At 39.3% G+C, this 15,605-nt stretch overlaps 1 protein-coding gene across 27 annotated transcripts in view; it reads left to right on the top strand.

Annotated features, from left to right (window-relative positions):
• PLEKHA8 (pleckstrin homology domain containing A8) overlaps window positions 1-15,605 on the top strand; it is a 99,132-nt gene that overhangs the window by 62,331 nt on the left and 21,196 nt on the right. For 8 of the 27 annotated variants that reach the window (XM_021670135.2, XM_021670133.2, XM_064380507.1 and 5 more), the window contains exon 13: window positions 13,318-13,390. The exons of 15 other annotated variants lie outside the window; for them this stretch is intronic. In XM_021670135.2, the coding sequence (XP_021525810.2) occupies window positions 13,318-13,390 (73 nt within the window). Of the gene's footprint in view, window positions 1-11,706; window positions 13,253-13,317; window positions 13,391-15,605 lie in introns of those variants that run through there. 4 more of the 27 variants (XM_064380500.1, XM_064380503.1, XM_012447754.3 and 1 more) reach the window with 3 other exon arrangements.

The raw sequence follows: 15,605 nt of genomic DNA, 5'->3' as shown, positions 1-15,605 counted from the left end.
CCAGAGCTGCTGGTTTAGTCCTTTAAAATTATACTGTGGGATCTTTTCGGATAAATATGGCCAGATTACAGACCCTTCATCCCCTAAAGCTGAACATAAAGAACCAGAATAAATAAAAAATTCAAAAAGTAAAACTCAGTTAAAAAAATTCACTAGCAATCAGGCAATGGAAGGAGCCCAACCTTGTCCTTGTGCCTTAAACTTCAAAAGATAATAGTCAAACAAAAAGACCAGATTTTTCTGGTAAGAAAGAATAGTTCCTAATCCCCCCAACTATTGGGGAATTTGCAAGATGCAGAACTCTCATTGAAATTTCAGGTTTTGAAAAGTTAATTGGTGTGTAGGGGCAGGATGAGTATCTTTATCTCTTCCTTCTTTTGAGTGGGGATGTTGTAGGGTGGGTAGTGGGAGGGAGTTTGCTGGTGAGAGATGAGTAAAACAGAGGATGAATTAGGGACTGGATCTAGCTCATCCCTGAATTAGGAGAAAAACCCACATTCCAAAGGCTGTGTCCCCTGTACATACAGTAGATATGTCTCCTCTCCATTCAGAATTCACTCTGGTTCAAGAATTAATGCAAGTATTGGAAGACAGACCAGAGTCCAGTCCTCTAGTAAAAGCCTCTATACACAGCTCCTTCCTTCTCCATACAGACATAAAGATGTGAACAGGCTGGGGTCATATTTGGCTGGTACACATTGATGTGGCTGTGCTGGTTATTAAAATGTCAAAATACTTCCACACCACGACAGAAAGAATCACTTATCCAAGTGTCTCATGCTGTTCTAGCCACCCCAGCCCCTCTCACAAGAAGCCCCCTACTCCAGATCACCCCACAGACTAGCAACTACAGGAATAACGTGGCCCAGAGCTATGACCAACCTCTGTTCTGTCTACTCAATGTCTGTGTCATGTTGGTGGTTAGATATTTTCAATGTCATCCATTGGGAAAGTATTAGAACACAAGCCTATAGGGGAAGAGAAATACATGCCAAATAAGATGAGAAATATGTCAAGGAGAATACACCGACACTGTATGAAAACAAATACATGGTCTGAACAGAGCTGCTCACCTTAAACATGAGCAAATGTTAAGTAAGATGGCCTGGCAACTATGTGAGTGTGCTACAGCCAGGAAGCGGGTGGGGTGGAGTGGGAAACAGATGAAACCAATATGGAAAAAAGCTAGCCCAGGAAACCAAAGTTCCCACAGGTGTGTTGTGCTCTCAGAGAACTTAGAAAACATGAACTCAATAAAACAAGCACTCTGGAGCTGGTGAAACAACAGAATGAGATAAGGCAGATGGCAGAGATAAGAAAACGTCACTAAAATATAGAACAAATGAATTAGAAATAGCAAGAAACATGGTTGAAAATGGAATTGATAACAGAAGAAAAGGCTTGAGATGATGCAGTGAATGAAGAATTTTAAAAACAGAGATTCGAGGAATTCCTGAAAGGATAATTGTAGGAGTATCACGATATTCTGACAAGCGTAATTGGTGACCAAAAATAAAAGGGAACCAAAAAAGTATTTGGAGATAAAATACAATTTTTCCTAAAATGAAGGAGTGAATCTTTAGATTAAAAGAATGCACTGGCTGGGCATGGTGGCTCATGACTGTGATCCCAACACTTTGGGAGGCCGAGGCAGGCAGCTCACAAGGTCGGGAGATCAAGACCATCTTGGTCAACATGGTGAAACCCCGTCTCTACTAAAATACAAAAAACTAGCTGGGCATGGTGGCGTGTGCCTGTAGTCCCAGCTACTCCGGAGGCTGAGGTCGGGGAATCGCTTGAACTCGGGAGGCCGAGTTTGTAGTGAGCCGAGATCGCGCCACTGCACCCCTGGCGGCAGAGCAAGACTCCGTCTCAAAAAAGTGCAGTATGTTGTCATAAATCCAACAGAAAACACTTGACACCAAAACATATCCTGATGAAGATCCTGAACTAAAGAATGAAGAAAGAATTCCTCACCAAGCAGAAAAAGCAAGTCACCAAGGGGCCTCAAACTTCCTTTCCACAGGATTCCATGACAGGAAACAATGGAGTAGTATTTCCAGAGTTCTGAGTAGGAAAAAATAATGACTCAACTGTATTATTGCCAAACAAGTTGTCAAATACAATGTCAAGTTCTCTTAAGCAGGTAAGAACTCAGAACACAATACCCAGGCGCACTTCTTAAGGCAACCATTTGATAGGAAAGATGAACCAAATAACTCAATGATGGATGAGCTGGTAGAAAAAAAACTGGTGGTGAACCAAGATCAAACTGGAAATTATAGTCACAATATAGATATAGATTATAAATATTACAAATCCTAAGATAGCTAATAAATTGGGAATGGGAGAAGGGAGGCTATAGGAGCCTAATGCCCTCTTATTTTCATAGCAGAGAGTTGATGCAGTCTAAACTTTTTCAAAAACACATAATTCCTTAAATTTTTTGGTAATCTTAAATAAACATTTCTAAAAAGAAATAACCCATTCAGCAATTGTTTCAGTTCACTTTAGTTTCTTATCTTAAATACAAGCAAATTAGCTGAATGCTATTTATTTAAAAATAAATGTGGTAAGAAATAAATATGATTCTGTAGCAAAAAATTTATTAAAATTCCACCAAAGGAGCCAGACATGGTGGCTCACACCTGTAATCCCAATGCTTTGGGAGGCTGAGGCAGGATTGCTTGAGCCCAGGAGTTTGAGACCAGCCTGGGCAACAGAGCAAGACCCCTTCTCTACAATAAAATCTTTAAAAATTAGCCAGGCACAATGGTGCATGCCCGTAGTTCCAACTACTCCAGAGACTGAGGTGGGAAGATCACTTGAGCCCAGGAGCTGAAGTCAGCAAGCCACCGCCCTCCAGCCCAGAAAATACAGCAAGACTCTCTCTCTCTCTCTCTCTCTCTCTCTCTATATATATATATATATAGATATATATATAGATCTATATATATATATCTATATATATATAGATCTATATATATATCTATATATATATATATAGAGAGAGAGAGAGAGAGAGAGATAGATAAAGATATATATAGATGGGAGGCGTTATTCTAAAAACAAGGTTAAAAAATCATTGTAGAGTGTGGTGGACCCCTGGCAGGTGCTGCTCCTTATAATGACATTTGCTTCAGAACTCCTATCAAGGTACTTTAAAATTTCTAGCTTTATCTCACCACACTTTTTTTTCACTGATAATTTTTCTCATAAGCTGCTATTCCTTTACCCACATGAAGCTATTGCTCATCTAAATATTCTATTTTATACAACCCATTAAGTGTTGGGATGTTCTTTTGGGGCTAAAGGGAAAGACTGAATGCCAGTATGGTATCTAGGGACTTGCCCAGTACATCTGAAACAAATGAAAAATGAGGAAAAAAAGCCATTTGGAGTGGTTGACAGTCATCTTACAAGAAGCCAGAAAGACTCTTAGCAACATGGGGATTTTGCACATGAATTGGCTGCAATTCACCAAAGGAGTTGAAAGATTTCTTTCTTTGTGCTTCTGTGAGTTTGGAAATGAAATGTCAATCCTTTCCCTGCCCAAGTTGCTGGGCCATAGAGCTTTAGTTCAGGATTAGCTTATGCTGATCAAACCCAACCAGCCAGAGATGGCAGATGAGAGAATGGAGCAGTAAACTTTATTCTATACACGTTTGTTTTAAGGACCATTCAGCCTTATGTTCGTAGAAACCCATGGAAGCCCTATATTCTCTTGTGGCATGCGTGCAAGCAACTTGGGACCCTCTCTCTGTGTGTCACACAAGGTTTCTATAAAATCCCAGATCCTCAACTTGATCAGTATGAAAAGATGATCACAGGATTATGGAGCTGGCAGACTCCTTCATTCATAGTGGGAATCATAGTAGCTATTACCGAAGACTGTTATAAGGATCAAGATGGGAATTGTGCAGTGTGTAGCGCAGCGCAAGAGCTACAAAAATGGTGGTGGAAATAACAGTCGTTGTTACTGTTTGAAAGTATGGCTCCATCATGCCTGGAATTTTCCTGGCAGAGTAACCCTTTCCTTATTTGGTCCACTTGTCCCCGCTCTCACAGAAGATTCACTGCTGCCCCTAGTATCCCCGCTTTGCACTGTGTGTCACCGCACCTTCAAGAAGGAGACCCTCATCTAATCATATCTGTATGTGAATGTGGTGCTACCTCTTCCTTGCCTGAGCCCCAGAGCCAGCTGCAGTGCTTCACAGCTGTATCCCAGTTGGAGGATTCCAGAAGAATGGCTAACTAAGCATTAGGGTGCACCTGACACTCTCCACAGGACCCCACTCTCCATACTCCAGAGGACATTTATTTTTCTTCCTTCATCTCCTCTCCCCTTATTCTGGAACACACTCTTATTCCTTTGAATGAACTACCTTCCCTACTCTGAGCTCTGGTTGGGCTGCCAGTCACAGTCCCCAGGCCTCTGGTCACAGTGTGGGCATGTGATCCAGAATAGGCCCATCATGGGACTTCCCTGGGACTGTATATTTAGAGACTGGGAGAGAGGATCCTTTTCCCCTAGGGTTAAAGCGAAATTGAAAGAGAGGACAGAGATATGACGTTAAGCCCTGAATCAAATCATGCCTGGGACCACCTCCATGCTTGCTTTTTTTGGTTATGTAAGTCAGTAAGTCCCACTTTATTTAAAGATCATTGTAATTAGGATTCGATTACTTGTAACCAAAAGAAGCCTGATACGTTTTCAAATAAGTCCAAGACATTTGCCTTTGGTCAGGTTACCAAATTTTCTCTCAATGTTTTCCTCCTCTGCATAATATATGGACAAGTTATTTTATAGTGGGGTTAACAGAAGAAAATTGAGAAATATGCCTAAACTGGGGCCAACTGGGGTCCAATTTCAGTTATAACTATTTGGTCTGCTGCAGCACCAGGACACTGGGCTGTTAGCTTTTACTTCTTTCCTAAATAACAGTAATAATTATGAATACTTAACATACTGCAGAGCACTGTGTGAGAAACTTTATATAGATTCTCATTTAACCCTGAGAGTAACTGTGAAGTGGACACTATTATTAGCCTCATTTATATGTGAGAAGAAGACTTGGAAACGTTGCTTGTCTTGCTCAAGGTGGGTGAGAAAGCATGTGGGAGGTAGGACTGTGAGCCCAGACAGGCTGCCCCTAAGCCCACAGCCTTACCACTGTGTGGCTATGTCCTATGATGTAAGACAGACCAGAGGCTGGAATCAGACCGTGGGTCAAATCCCAACACTGCCACACCCTCACCGTGGGGCTTTGAGCATGTTAGTTAACGTCTCTGGATTCAATTTCTCCTTTGTAAACTGAGATAATGAGATTGCACAACCCTGCTCATAAGATTCTTGCAAGGATTAAATGAGGCAGGGGATGTCAGTCACCTGGCATGTTGCCTTACTCTCCTGGACAGGCAAAAGCTTGGTATTTTCATCATGACCCACTTCCGAGTCTCCTAAGCTCAACTGCCTGTTGCATGCATGGGTACTCAGCTCCAAGCAGCTCCTGCTTCCTTCCCATCTTCCAGGGTGTGAGCATGGAAACCATGTTGGACTCTCTGGTCCTGCCGTTGCAGTTTACAATCTGGGTCACCTTGGAAAAATCCTTTAACCCCTTGATCCTTTGTTTCCTTATCAGTAAGACTGAGATGGTGTTGTTATGAGGATTATCTGAGATGATACATTGCTAGCATAGAGCACTGTGCCTGGCACATGGCTAGTACTAGTTAAGTCATGATGATGGAATGCTTAGGGGACATATGTACATGTTTCTCACAGATAGTTAATTCCTTTTCAGCTCATTCTAACTGTACCTGGACACAAAGGAAATCACATTATCAGAAGGGACATCTTTAGACTGTTCATAAATGTCATCACTCATACTTAATGTCTTTTTCTTTTAAGTTCCTTTTAGTTATTTGGTTTCATCTGCTAAATATTAGGGTTTGGTAGGAGAGCAAGTTTCTACTTATTTTCTTTTCTTTTTGAGGCTGAGTCTCGCCCTTGTTGTCCAGGCTGGAGTGCAGTGGCACAATCTCAGCTCACTGCAACCTCTGCCTCCCAGGTTAAAGCAATTCTTCTGCCTCGGCCTCCTGAGTAGCTGGGATTACAGGCACCTGCCCCTATGCCCAGCTAATTTTTTGTGGTTTTGGTAGAGCCAGGGTTTCACCATGTTGGCTGGGCTGGTCTCGAACTCCTGACCTCAGGTGATCCACCTGCCTCAGCCTCCCAAAGTGCTGGGATTACCAGGGGTAAGCTACCATGCCCAGGCTTTTCTTTTTCTTTCTTTTTACAATTTCTTACAAGTTTTTATTTTTAAAAAGTACTTAAAATATCTCAAATTTCAGAAAATAAGATATTTAATCACATATCCAAACAGAATTCTCCAATATAGTGGCAGTGCAGTTCATGTATAACGAATGTTGTGTTCCTTGACACTCTTTTGGCTGCAAGTGACCAAAGACCTAAGTAATGCTATCAACCAGCTCAGCCTCATTGATGTTTGTAGAGCACTAAATCCAGGGAGAATACACATTCTTTTCAAGTACATGTGGAATATACACCAAGTTAAACCATATGCTGGACCATAAAACAAATTTATAATCATTGATCCGAAGAAGGATTCTGGGAAGTGGACAGTGGCAGCAGGACAATTCTTCACTCTGTGAATTCCCACATGAAATAGAACTAGATAACATAACCAGAAATTCAGGAAGAGCTTGTATAACAAAGCTAGGTATTCATTTCCTAAGGAATAGCAAATCACCACAAACCAGGTGGCTTACAACAACAGAAATGTATTATCTCACAGTTCTGGAGGCTGGAAGTCCAAAACTAAGATGTTGGCAAGGAAGGGAGACAGGGAGGGAGGGAGGGAGACAGGGAGGGAGGACCAGAGGATGAGAGGAAGGTTGCATTTCTACATACTAACAAAAACAATTAGAAAATGAAATTTGAAAGACAATGCCTTTTAAGACAGAATAAAAATCTGTTTTAGTTTGTTGGGGCTGCTGTAACAAAATGCCATAGACTGGGTAGCTTATCAACAATGGGGAATTTATTTCTCACAGTTATAGTGACTGGGAAGTTTGAGATTCCGGTGCCAGCATGGTTGGGTTCTGGTGAGGGCTATCTTCCAGGCTGCAGACAGCCACCTTCTCGCTGAGTCCTCACATAGAGGAAGGAGAAAACAAAGCTCTCAGGGGCCTCTTTTATAAGCACAGCAATCCTATTCATGAGAGTCCTGCCTTCATGAACTAATCACCTCCCAAAGGCCCCACCTCCTAATACCATCACCTTACGGATTAGGATTTCAACATATGAATTTGGGGAGAACACAGAGATTCAGACAATAGCAAAATTTGTAATCAGGAAAATAAAATATATATAAAATGTTTACACCAAAAACTATAAAAACATCTGCGACAAGTTAGAGAAGACCTAAAGAAAAGAGCTATACCACATTCATGGGTTAAAAGATCTGATATTGATAAGATATCAGTTCTCAAATTGATCTCAAGGTTCAGTGCAATCCCAATCTAAATACCAGCAGGTAGCTATGACACTAAAAGCATGAACAACAAAAGAAAATAAATAAATAAATTGGACTTTATCAAATTAGAAAACTTTTGTGCATCAAAGGACATTGACAAAAAAATGAAAAGATAACCTACAGAATGAGAGATTTGCATATCATATATTTGATAAGGGTCTGGTACCTAGAATCTACAAAGAATTCTTATAACTCAACAACAGAAAGACGGCCCAATTTAAAAACAGACAAAGGACTTGAATAGACATTTCTCTAAAGAAGACATACAAATGTCCAATAAGCACATGAAAAGATACTCAACATAGTAGCGAAATACAAATTAAAACAACAAGGAGATACCATTTTATACCTACTAGGATGGTTATAATAATAATTTTTAAAACATAGAAAATGAATATTGGTGAGGATGTGGAGAAATTGTCTTGTACATTGCTGGTAGGAATGTAAAATGGAGCAGCTGCTATGGAAGCAGTTTAACAGTTCCTCAAAAAGGTAAACACAGAATTACGTTATGATCCAGCAATTTCACTCCTAGGTATGGACTTGAGGAAATTAAAAGCAGAGACTTGAGGAGATACTTGTATTCTAGTATTCACTGCAGCATTGTTCACAGTAGCCAGAACATGGAAACCATCCAAGTGCCTATCAGCAGATAAATGGGTAAACAAAATGTGGTATATACAAACAATGGGCTATTATTTGGCCATAGAAAAGGAATCAGGTTTTGAAATATGCTAATATGGATGAATCTTGGAAATATTAATGTCAATTGAAAGAAGCCAGACACAAAAGGACAAATACTGTATGACTCCACTTATATGAACTATCTAGAATAGTCAAATTCATAGAGACAGGAAGTAAATTAGAGACTACTGGGGGCAGCCAGATGTGGTGGCTCACACTTTTAATCCCAGCACTTTGGGAGACATAGGTGTGAGGATTGCTTAAGGCAAAGGCCCGGAGTTCCAGACCAGTCTGGGCAAACACAGGGCAAATGCAAAACAAAAGCTCTTCCCTACAAAAATTTTTTGAGTTAGCTGGACGTGATGGCTCATGCCTGTAGCCCCAGCTACTCAGGGGGCTGATGCAGGAGGATTGCTTGAGCCCAGGAGTTGGAGGCTACAGTGAGCTTTGATTGGGCCTCTGCACTTCAGCCTGGGTGATAAAGCAAGACCTTGGCTTTAAAAAAAAGAAAAAAAGAGAGAGAGAGAGAGATTGCTAGGTGCTGGAGGGAGGAAGAATGGGGAATTACTGTGTAATATTTACAGAATTTCTGTTTTGAGTGACAAAAATGTTCCAGAAAGAAAATGTTCCAGATATTGTGCACAACAAATGGTGCACAACATTTTGAATATTTTGTTATGTATGTTTTTACCATAATTAAAAAAAATAAATAATGTAATATTCCAAAAATTATTGCTTGAATTGTATACTTGAATTGTACACTTTAAATGTATGAATTGTGTGGTATGTGAATTACATCTCAATAAAATTATTCTAAAAAACATCAGCAATATTTTCATAGAAAATGGTTGAGCTAATCCTAAAATTTATGTGGAAATGCAAAGGACCTAGAATAACCAGGATAATCATGAAAATTAGCAAAGTTGAGAGACATACATTAGTGAATCACAAGACTTTATATAAAGCTGTAGAAATGAAGTTGGTATGTATTGGTGTAAAGGTCCATGTAACAAGAAAGAGTTCAGAAATCAGGCCCCACTTATATAGTCAGTTGATTTTTGATCAAGATGCCAAAGCAACTTAATGGTGAAAAGAAGATCATTTCAACAAATAGTGCTAGAACAACAGCTTAACACATGAAATAGTTTGAGATAAATCATATAACTGAATGTAAAAGTGAAAATTCTGGATAAAGCTCCTAGAAGGAAACATAGGGCAGTATTTTTTAGGATACAAAAAGCACTGACTATAAAGAAAAAAAATAACAAATGGGACTTCATCAAAACTAAAAACTTTCACTTACAAAAAATATAATCCATAGATGAGAGAGTATTCACAATACCCACACATATGGCTGAGAAAAGCTTTGTATTCAGAATATATAAAGGACTCCTACAACTCAATAATAAAAAGACCAAAACAAATTCTTGAAAAATGCACAATGACTGGAACATCTGTTTTATAAAAGACTACATACAAATGCCAATAAAATTTGAAAAAGGGCTCAGTATCATTAGTCACCAAGGAAATGCAAATTAAAACTAAACTAAGATACCACTGTACATCCACTAGTTTGGTGAACATTGAAAGAACAAAAACAACAAATGTTGGCAACTGGAATTCCCATACGTTGCTAGTCGGAGTCTTAAATGGTATAACCACTTTGGAAATTGATCTGGTAATTTCTTTTAAAGTTAAACTCTATGACCTAGCAATAACGCTGCTAGGTAATTTTGCAAGATAGGGACTTTTTCCATAATAGCCCCAAATGACCCATCTTCTCCTAGAAGATACATTCTGCCTATCTGTTGATAGGCAAACTGTGGTTTGTCATTTCACTTTGCTAAGTGAACAGATAAACAAATTTTGGTGTATGTAATCAATGGAATACCACTCAGCAATCACAAGGAGCAAACTACTGATATACAATACCCAGCAGCATAGATGAACCCCAGAAACATGGTGAGCAAAAGAAGCCAGATAAACAAAATCGTGCATATTGTCTTGTTCCATTTATATGAAATTCCAAAACAGGCAAAAACTACTTATGGGGCAAGAAATCATAACATTAGTTGCCTGGATAATGAGGATGGGTGTTGAGTGATAAGGGCCACAACAGCCTTTTTTTTTTTTTTTTTTTTTTTGAGACAGAGTCGCATTCTATTGCCCAGGCTGGAGTGCAGTGGCACAATCTTGGCTCACTGCAACCTCTGCCTCTGGGGTTTAAGTGATTCTCGTGCCTCAACCTCCTGAGTAGTTGGGACTACAGGTACATGCCACCATACCCAGCTAATTTTTGTATTTTTAGTAGAGACGGGCTTTCACAATGTTGGCAAGGCTGGTTTCAAACTCTTGACCTCAGGTGATCCTCCTGCCTCTGCCTCCCAGACTGCTGGGATTACAGGCATGACACTGCACCTGGCCTCACAACAGCTCTTCCTAGGGTGATAAGAATGGTCTGTATCTTGCTAGTGGTATGGGTTACATGGGTGGGTCTTTGTCATAACTCATCAAACTGCCCACTTATAATCTGCTCATTTCCCAGTATGTAAATTACTTTAAAAGTTAAGTAAAAACATGTTCTCAGGGGCCAGGTGTGGTGGCTCATTCCTGTAATCCTGGCACTTTGGAAAGCCTAGGTGGGTGCATCACTTGAGCCCAGGAGTTCAAGGCCAGCCTGGGCAACATGGTGAGACCCTATTTCTATAATTTAAAAAAAATTAGCCAGGCTTGTTGGTGCATGTCTGTAGTCCCAGGTACTCAGGAGGGTGAGGTGGGAGGATCACTTGAGTCTAGGAGGTTGAGGTTGCAGTGAGCTTTGATTGCACTACTGCGTTCCTTTCTGGGAGACAGAGCAAAACTCTGTCTCAAAAAAAAAAAAAAAAATTCTCAGGAATGACAGGATTGAAACAGCAGGGTTGGCATTCCAAGCCAGTTCAAATGGCCAGATCAAAACAGCAAGTTCAAGACTTGAAGAATCCCCACAAATCAGAAAATTCACCAAAAATGACAGAAAACATACAAAGGATATGACTAGGTAACTGACAAATGAGGAAATACAAATAGCTAAAAGGGGGAGGCAGGGGCTGGTGAGCATCATTTCATAAGTTTACCGGCCATTCAGAGGTTTTCCTTTGGGTATTGCGTGTTCATAGTTTATATCATTTTTCTCTTAGGTTGGTTATCTTTTCTCTTTCAATTATAGATACATTGGTTATATGAGTGGCAAATAGCTTTTCTTAGATGGTGGTTTGTGTTTTCACTTCATATATCATGTCTTTTGTTACATACAAGTTTTAAATTTTAATTTAATCAAATGGAATCCACCTTTTGGTGATCAGTGCTTGTTATTATGTTTAGTTTAGAAACAGAATTCCCTATTCAAATATAACTAAACATTATGTGATAATTTTATAGTTTTTTTCACCTTTAAGTATTATCTTTTTTTTTTTTTTTTTTTTTTGAGGTGGAGTCTCACTTTGTTGCCCAGTCTGGAGTGGAGTGGCACAATCTCAGTTCACTGCAACCTCTGCCTCCCAGGTTCAAGAGATACTCCTGCCTCAGCCTCCTCAGTAGCTGGGATTACAGGCATGTGCCACCATGCCCAGCTAATTTATTTTGTATTTTTAGTAGAGACGGGGTTTTGCCATGTTGGCCAGACTGGTCTCTAACTCCTGACCTCAAATGATCCACCTACCTCAGCCTTCCAAAGTGCCTGACCACCTTTAAGTCTTTAAACCACCTGGAAGTTATGTGTGGGAGGTAATTTAGGTTAATTTTGTCTTTTTCCTTATGAATAGCCACTTGTCTTGGAATCAGCTATTATTTCCTGTAATTTAATACCAGCAGCAGCATCACATATAAATGATTTTAACTCTTAAGTCCTCTGTTCTATTCATTTGCCTAATTTTGTCTCTCTGGATCAATATCACACTATTAGAAGGTCTCAGAGTCTGCTGAGATTTGCCCCCTCCCCTGCACCTACAAATAAATACAGTTGACCCTCCGTATCTGTGGGTTCCACTTACATGGAGTCAACCAAAACAGGGTCAAAAATATTTGGGAAAAAAATTTCACAAAGTTCCAAAAACGTTTTCTGAGTCAAGTACTATATTAAATCCATGAAAATAAAGTGATGTGTAGGTATTATATTAGGCATTATACATGATTTATACAATTTACAATTGTATAATTTGTACAATTTAATTGTACAATTAAATTATACAATTTATAAATGATTTAAAATGTGCAGGAATATGTGAGTAGGTTACATACAAATGCTAGTCCATTTTATATAAGGGACTTCTGAGCATCTTCAGCTGTTGGTATCTGCCAGAGTCCTAGAACTAATCCCCCACAGATACTGGGGTTTAACTCTATAGTGTTTTTCTTTAAAATTATGTTTTTTATTCTTGTTCCTTTAATCTTCTGTATGAATTTAAGGATCATCTTTTCAATTTTGAGAAATACCTTAATAGAATATTTATTTAAATTATACTGAATTTATAGACTGACTTTGGGAGAAATCGCTGTTACTACAAAATTGCATCTTCCTATCAATGAATATAGTTTATCTTTCTGCCTACTCCTATGCTCTTCAATAAAGTTTTACAATTTTATTATAAAATACAAGGTACCTAGGAATAAGTTTATAATTTTATTGTAAAACTTTTGTTTTACAGTATTGTTTCCACCTATTACTATGTTCTTCCATAAAGTTTTACAATAAAATTGTAAACTTATTCCTAGGCACCTTGTATTTTATTGCTGCCATTGAAGAATGTATCTCTTAGAAAATTATATTTCCTAATTTTTGTTGCTATTGAATTTGTTAGTATACTTGTTTTGCAGTCAACAACCTTGACAAACTCTTATTTCTAGTAGTTTATAAGTTTATTTGTATTTTTTTTCCTTTCTAATATTTAAAACTTTTATTTCTTGTTCTTGTCTTGTTATACAAGCAAAAAGTTTTATACAGTGCTGAATAGAAGTGGCCATAGAAGATACTCTTATTGTGTTCCTAATCTGAAATGGAATGCTTTCAACATTTCATAATTATACATAATTTTTGCTATAGGTTATTTGGTAGCTGCTGTTACCAGACTAAAGAAGTTGCTTCCCAGGGAAGAGAACAACACTCACTGGGCTAGGTGAGAGGAGGGTGGAGGGGAGGGGAGGGGAAGGACAGCAGGGGTTGGGGGTGGAGTGGGGAGGATGGGGAGGGATAACACCAGGAGAAATGCCTGATGTAGGTGATGGGGATGGAGTGGGAGGGATGGAGACAGCAAACCACCATGGCATGTATGTACCTATGCAACAATCCGGCAGGATGCCAGATGTGCACATGTACACCAGAGCCCAACATACAATTAAAGTAAAAATAGGTTGCTTCCTCCATCTAGTTTACTAGTGATATTAATTATGAAACAATGATTAATATTACAAAAAATTCTACATTTATTGAGATGATCATAAAGTTTCTTCCTCAAACCAATTAACATGATAAATCTCATTAAGAGATTTTCCAACTTTAACCATCCTTGCATTCCTAGGATTAATTCAATTTGGTAATGGTATATTTTTAATAGGCATTTCTGGAATCAGTTGCCTACTGTTTTATTTAGGATTTTTGCGTCTATATTTAGAAGTGAGATTAGGCTTTAATTTTTCCTTCACATACTATCCTTACCTGATTTGCCATCAGAATTGTTACACTTTGTAAAATGAGGTGGGCAGTGTTCCCTCACTTTATATTCACTGGAACAGTTTGTTTTAGATAATGATGATCTGTTCTTCAAAGTCTGGGTCTAACTGGCAAACCTTCTGGGTTGAATTTTTTTCTTTTTCTTTTTTTCATGTGGAGGATAGATTTTAAAACTCCCAATTCAAGTTATAAATCTAACCCAAAAAAATGTATTTCTTCTTAAGTAGTTCTGTTAAGTTACATATTTCTAAGAAACTGCAGTTTAACTATGTTTTCAGTTTTCTGATTATGGGTTTTAAGTAGAAATGTGCATAAATGACCCTGAGAACTTACTCTGTGTAGTCTGGACAAGACACCCACTAGGACTGGTGGCACCTTCTCTTAAAGAGAGAGACTGCACCCAAAGTTCAGCTTCCCACAGAACCAGTAGCTCCCTTCCTTTGGCAGGAGGGTTTTTGGCTTGCTACAGCACCCCAGGTGCAGGGCTTTCACAGCAACTCCAGTAAACAACAAGCACTTGAATACAGATAACTCATGTAAGCAGTCTGTGTGCCTCTCACAAACAAAGTTAATGTTCATGCCTGCACTGACAGAAGATAGAAAAGCCTGGGGCCAGTGATCCCCCATGAAATGTAAACCCACTGTGAGTCTGGCTTATCACCCTGGTCCTGCCATAATTCTCTGTGCAATAATGGGAGGACAGTGATTACATCTCAAATTTTAGTTTATATACCATTGGTCATCTGTAATTGTTCACTCTCTTTCTCTCTCTCTATTAAATGCACTAAAGGTTTGTCATGGTGGTTTTCACATTTATTTTGCAATAATTTTAGTTATATAGAAAAGTTGCAAAGATAACACAGAATTCCCATATAACCTTCACCCAATTTCACTAATGCTGACATTTCATATGACTGTGTGCATTTGTTAAGAGATTAACATGGTTTAGCGTGGTGGCTCATGCCTGTAATCCCAGCACTTTGTGAGGCTGAGATGGGTAGATCACCTGAGATCAGGAGTTTGTGACCAGCCTGGCGAACAGGGTTCTGAAACCCTGTTTCTATTAAAAATACAAAAAAAATTAGCCAGGCATGATGGCAGACACCTGTAGTCCCAGCTACTCAGGAGGCTGAGGCAGGAGAATTGCTTGAACCCAGGAGGTGGAGGTTGCAGTGAGCCGAGATAGTGTCATTCCACCCCAGCCCAGGTAACAAGATCAAAACTCTGTCTCAAAAAAAAAAAAAAAAAAAAAAAGAGAGAGAGAGAGAGATTAACATTAGTGCAGCACCACACTACAGACATTCAGATTTTTCTTTTTCTTTTCTTTTGGGGGGCGGGGGACAGAGTCTCACTTTGTCACCCAGGCTGGAGTGCAGTAGTGCAGTCATGCCTCACTGCAACCTCTGTCTCCCAGGCTCAAGCAATTTCTTTTTAAAATATTTTTATTGTACTTTAGATTCTGGGGTACATGTGATCATACAGGATTGTTGCAGAGGTACATACATGGCAATGTGGTTTGCTGCCTCTATCCCTGTCACCTATATCTGGCATTTCTCCCTATGTTATCCCTCCCCAACCTCCTTACCCCTCACTGTCCCTCCCCTAGTCCCCACCAACAGACCCCAGTGTGTAATGCTCCCATCCCTGTGTCCATGTGTTCT

This window comes from Aotus nancymaae, unplaced genomic scaffold (genome assembly GCF_030222135.1).
Source record: "Aotus nancymaae isolate 86718 unplaced genomic scaffold, 86718_ANA_hifiasm-v0.15.2.pri h1tg000025l, whole genome shotgun sequence".
In the NCBI taxonomy this organism is placed as follows: Eukaryota; Metazoa; Chordata; class Mammalia; order Primates; family Aotidae; genus Aotus; species Aotus nancymaae.
The sequence above is the reverse complement of the archived record's forward strand: the minus strand, read 5'-3'. Positions and strand labels throughout refer to the sequence as shown.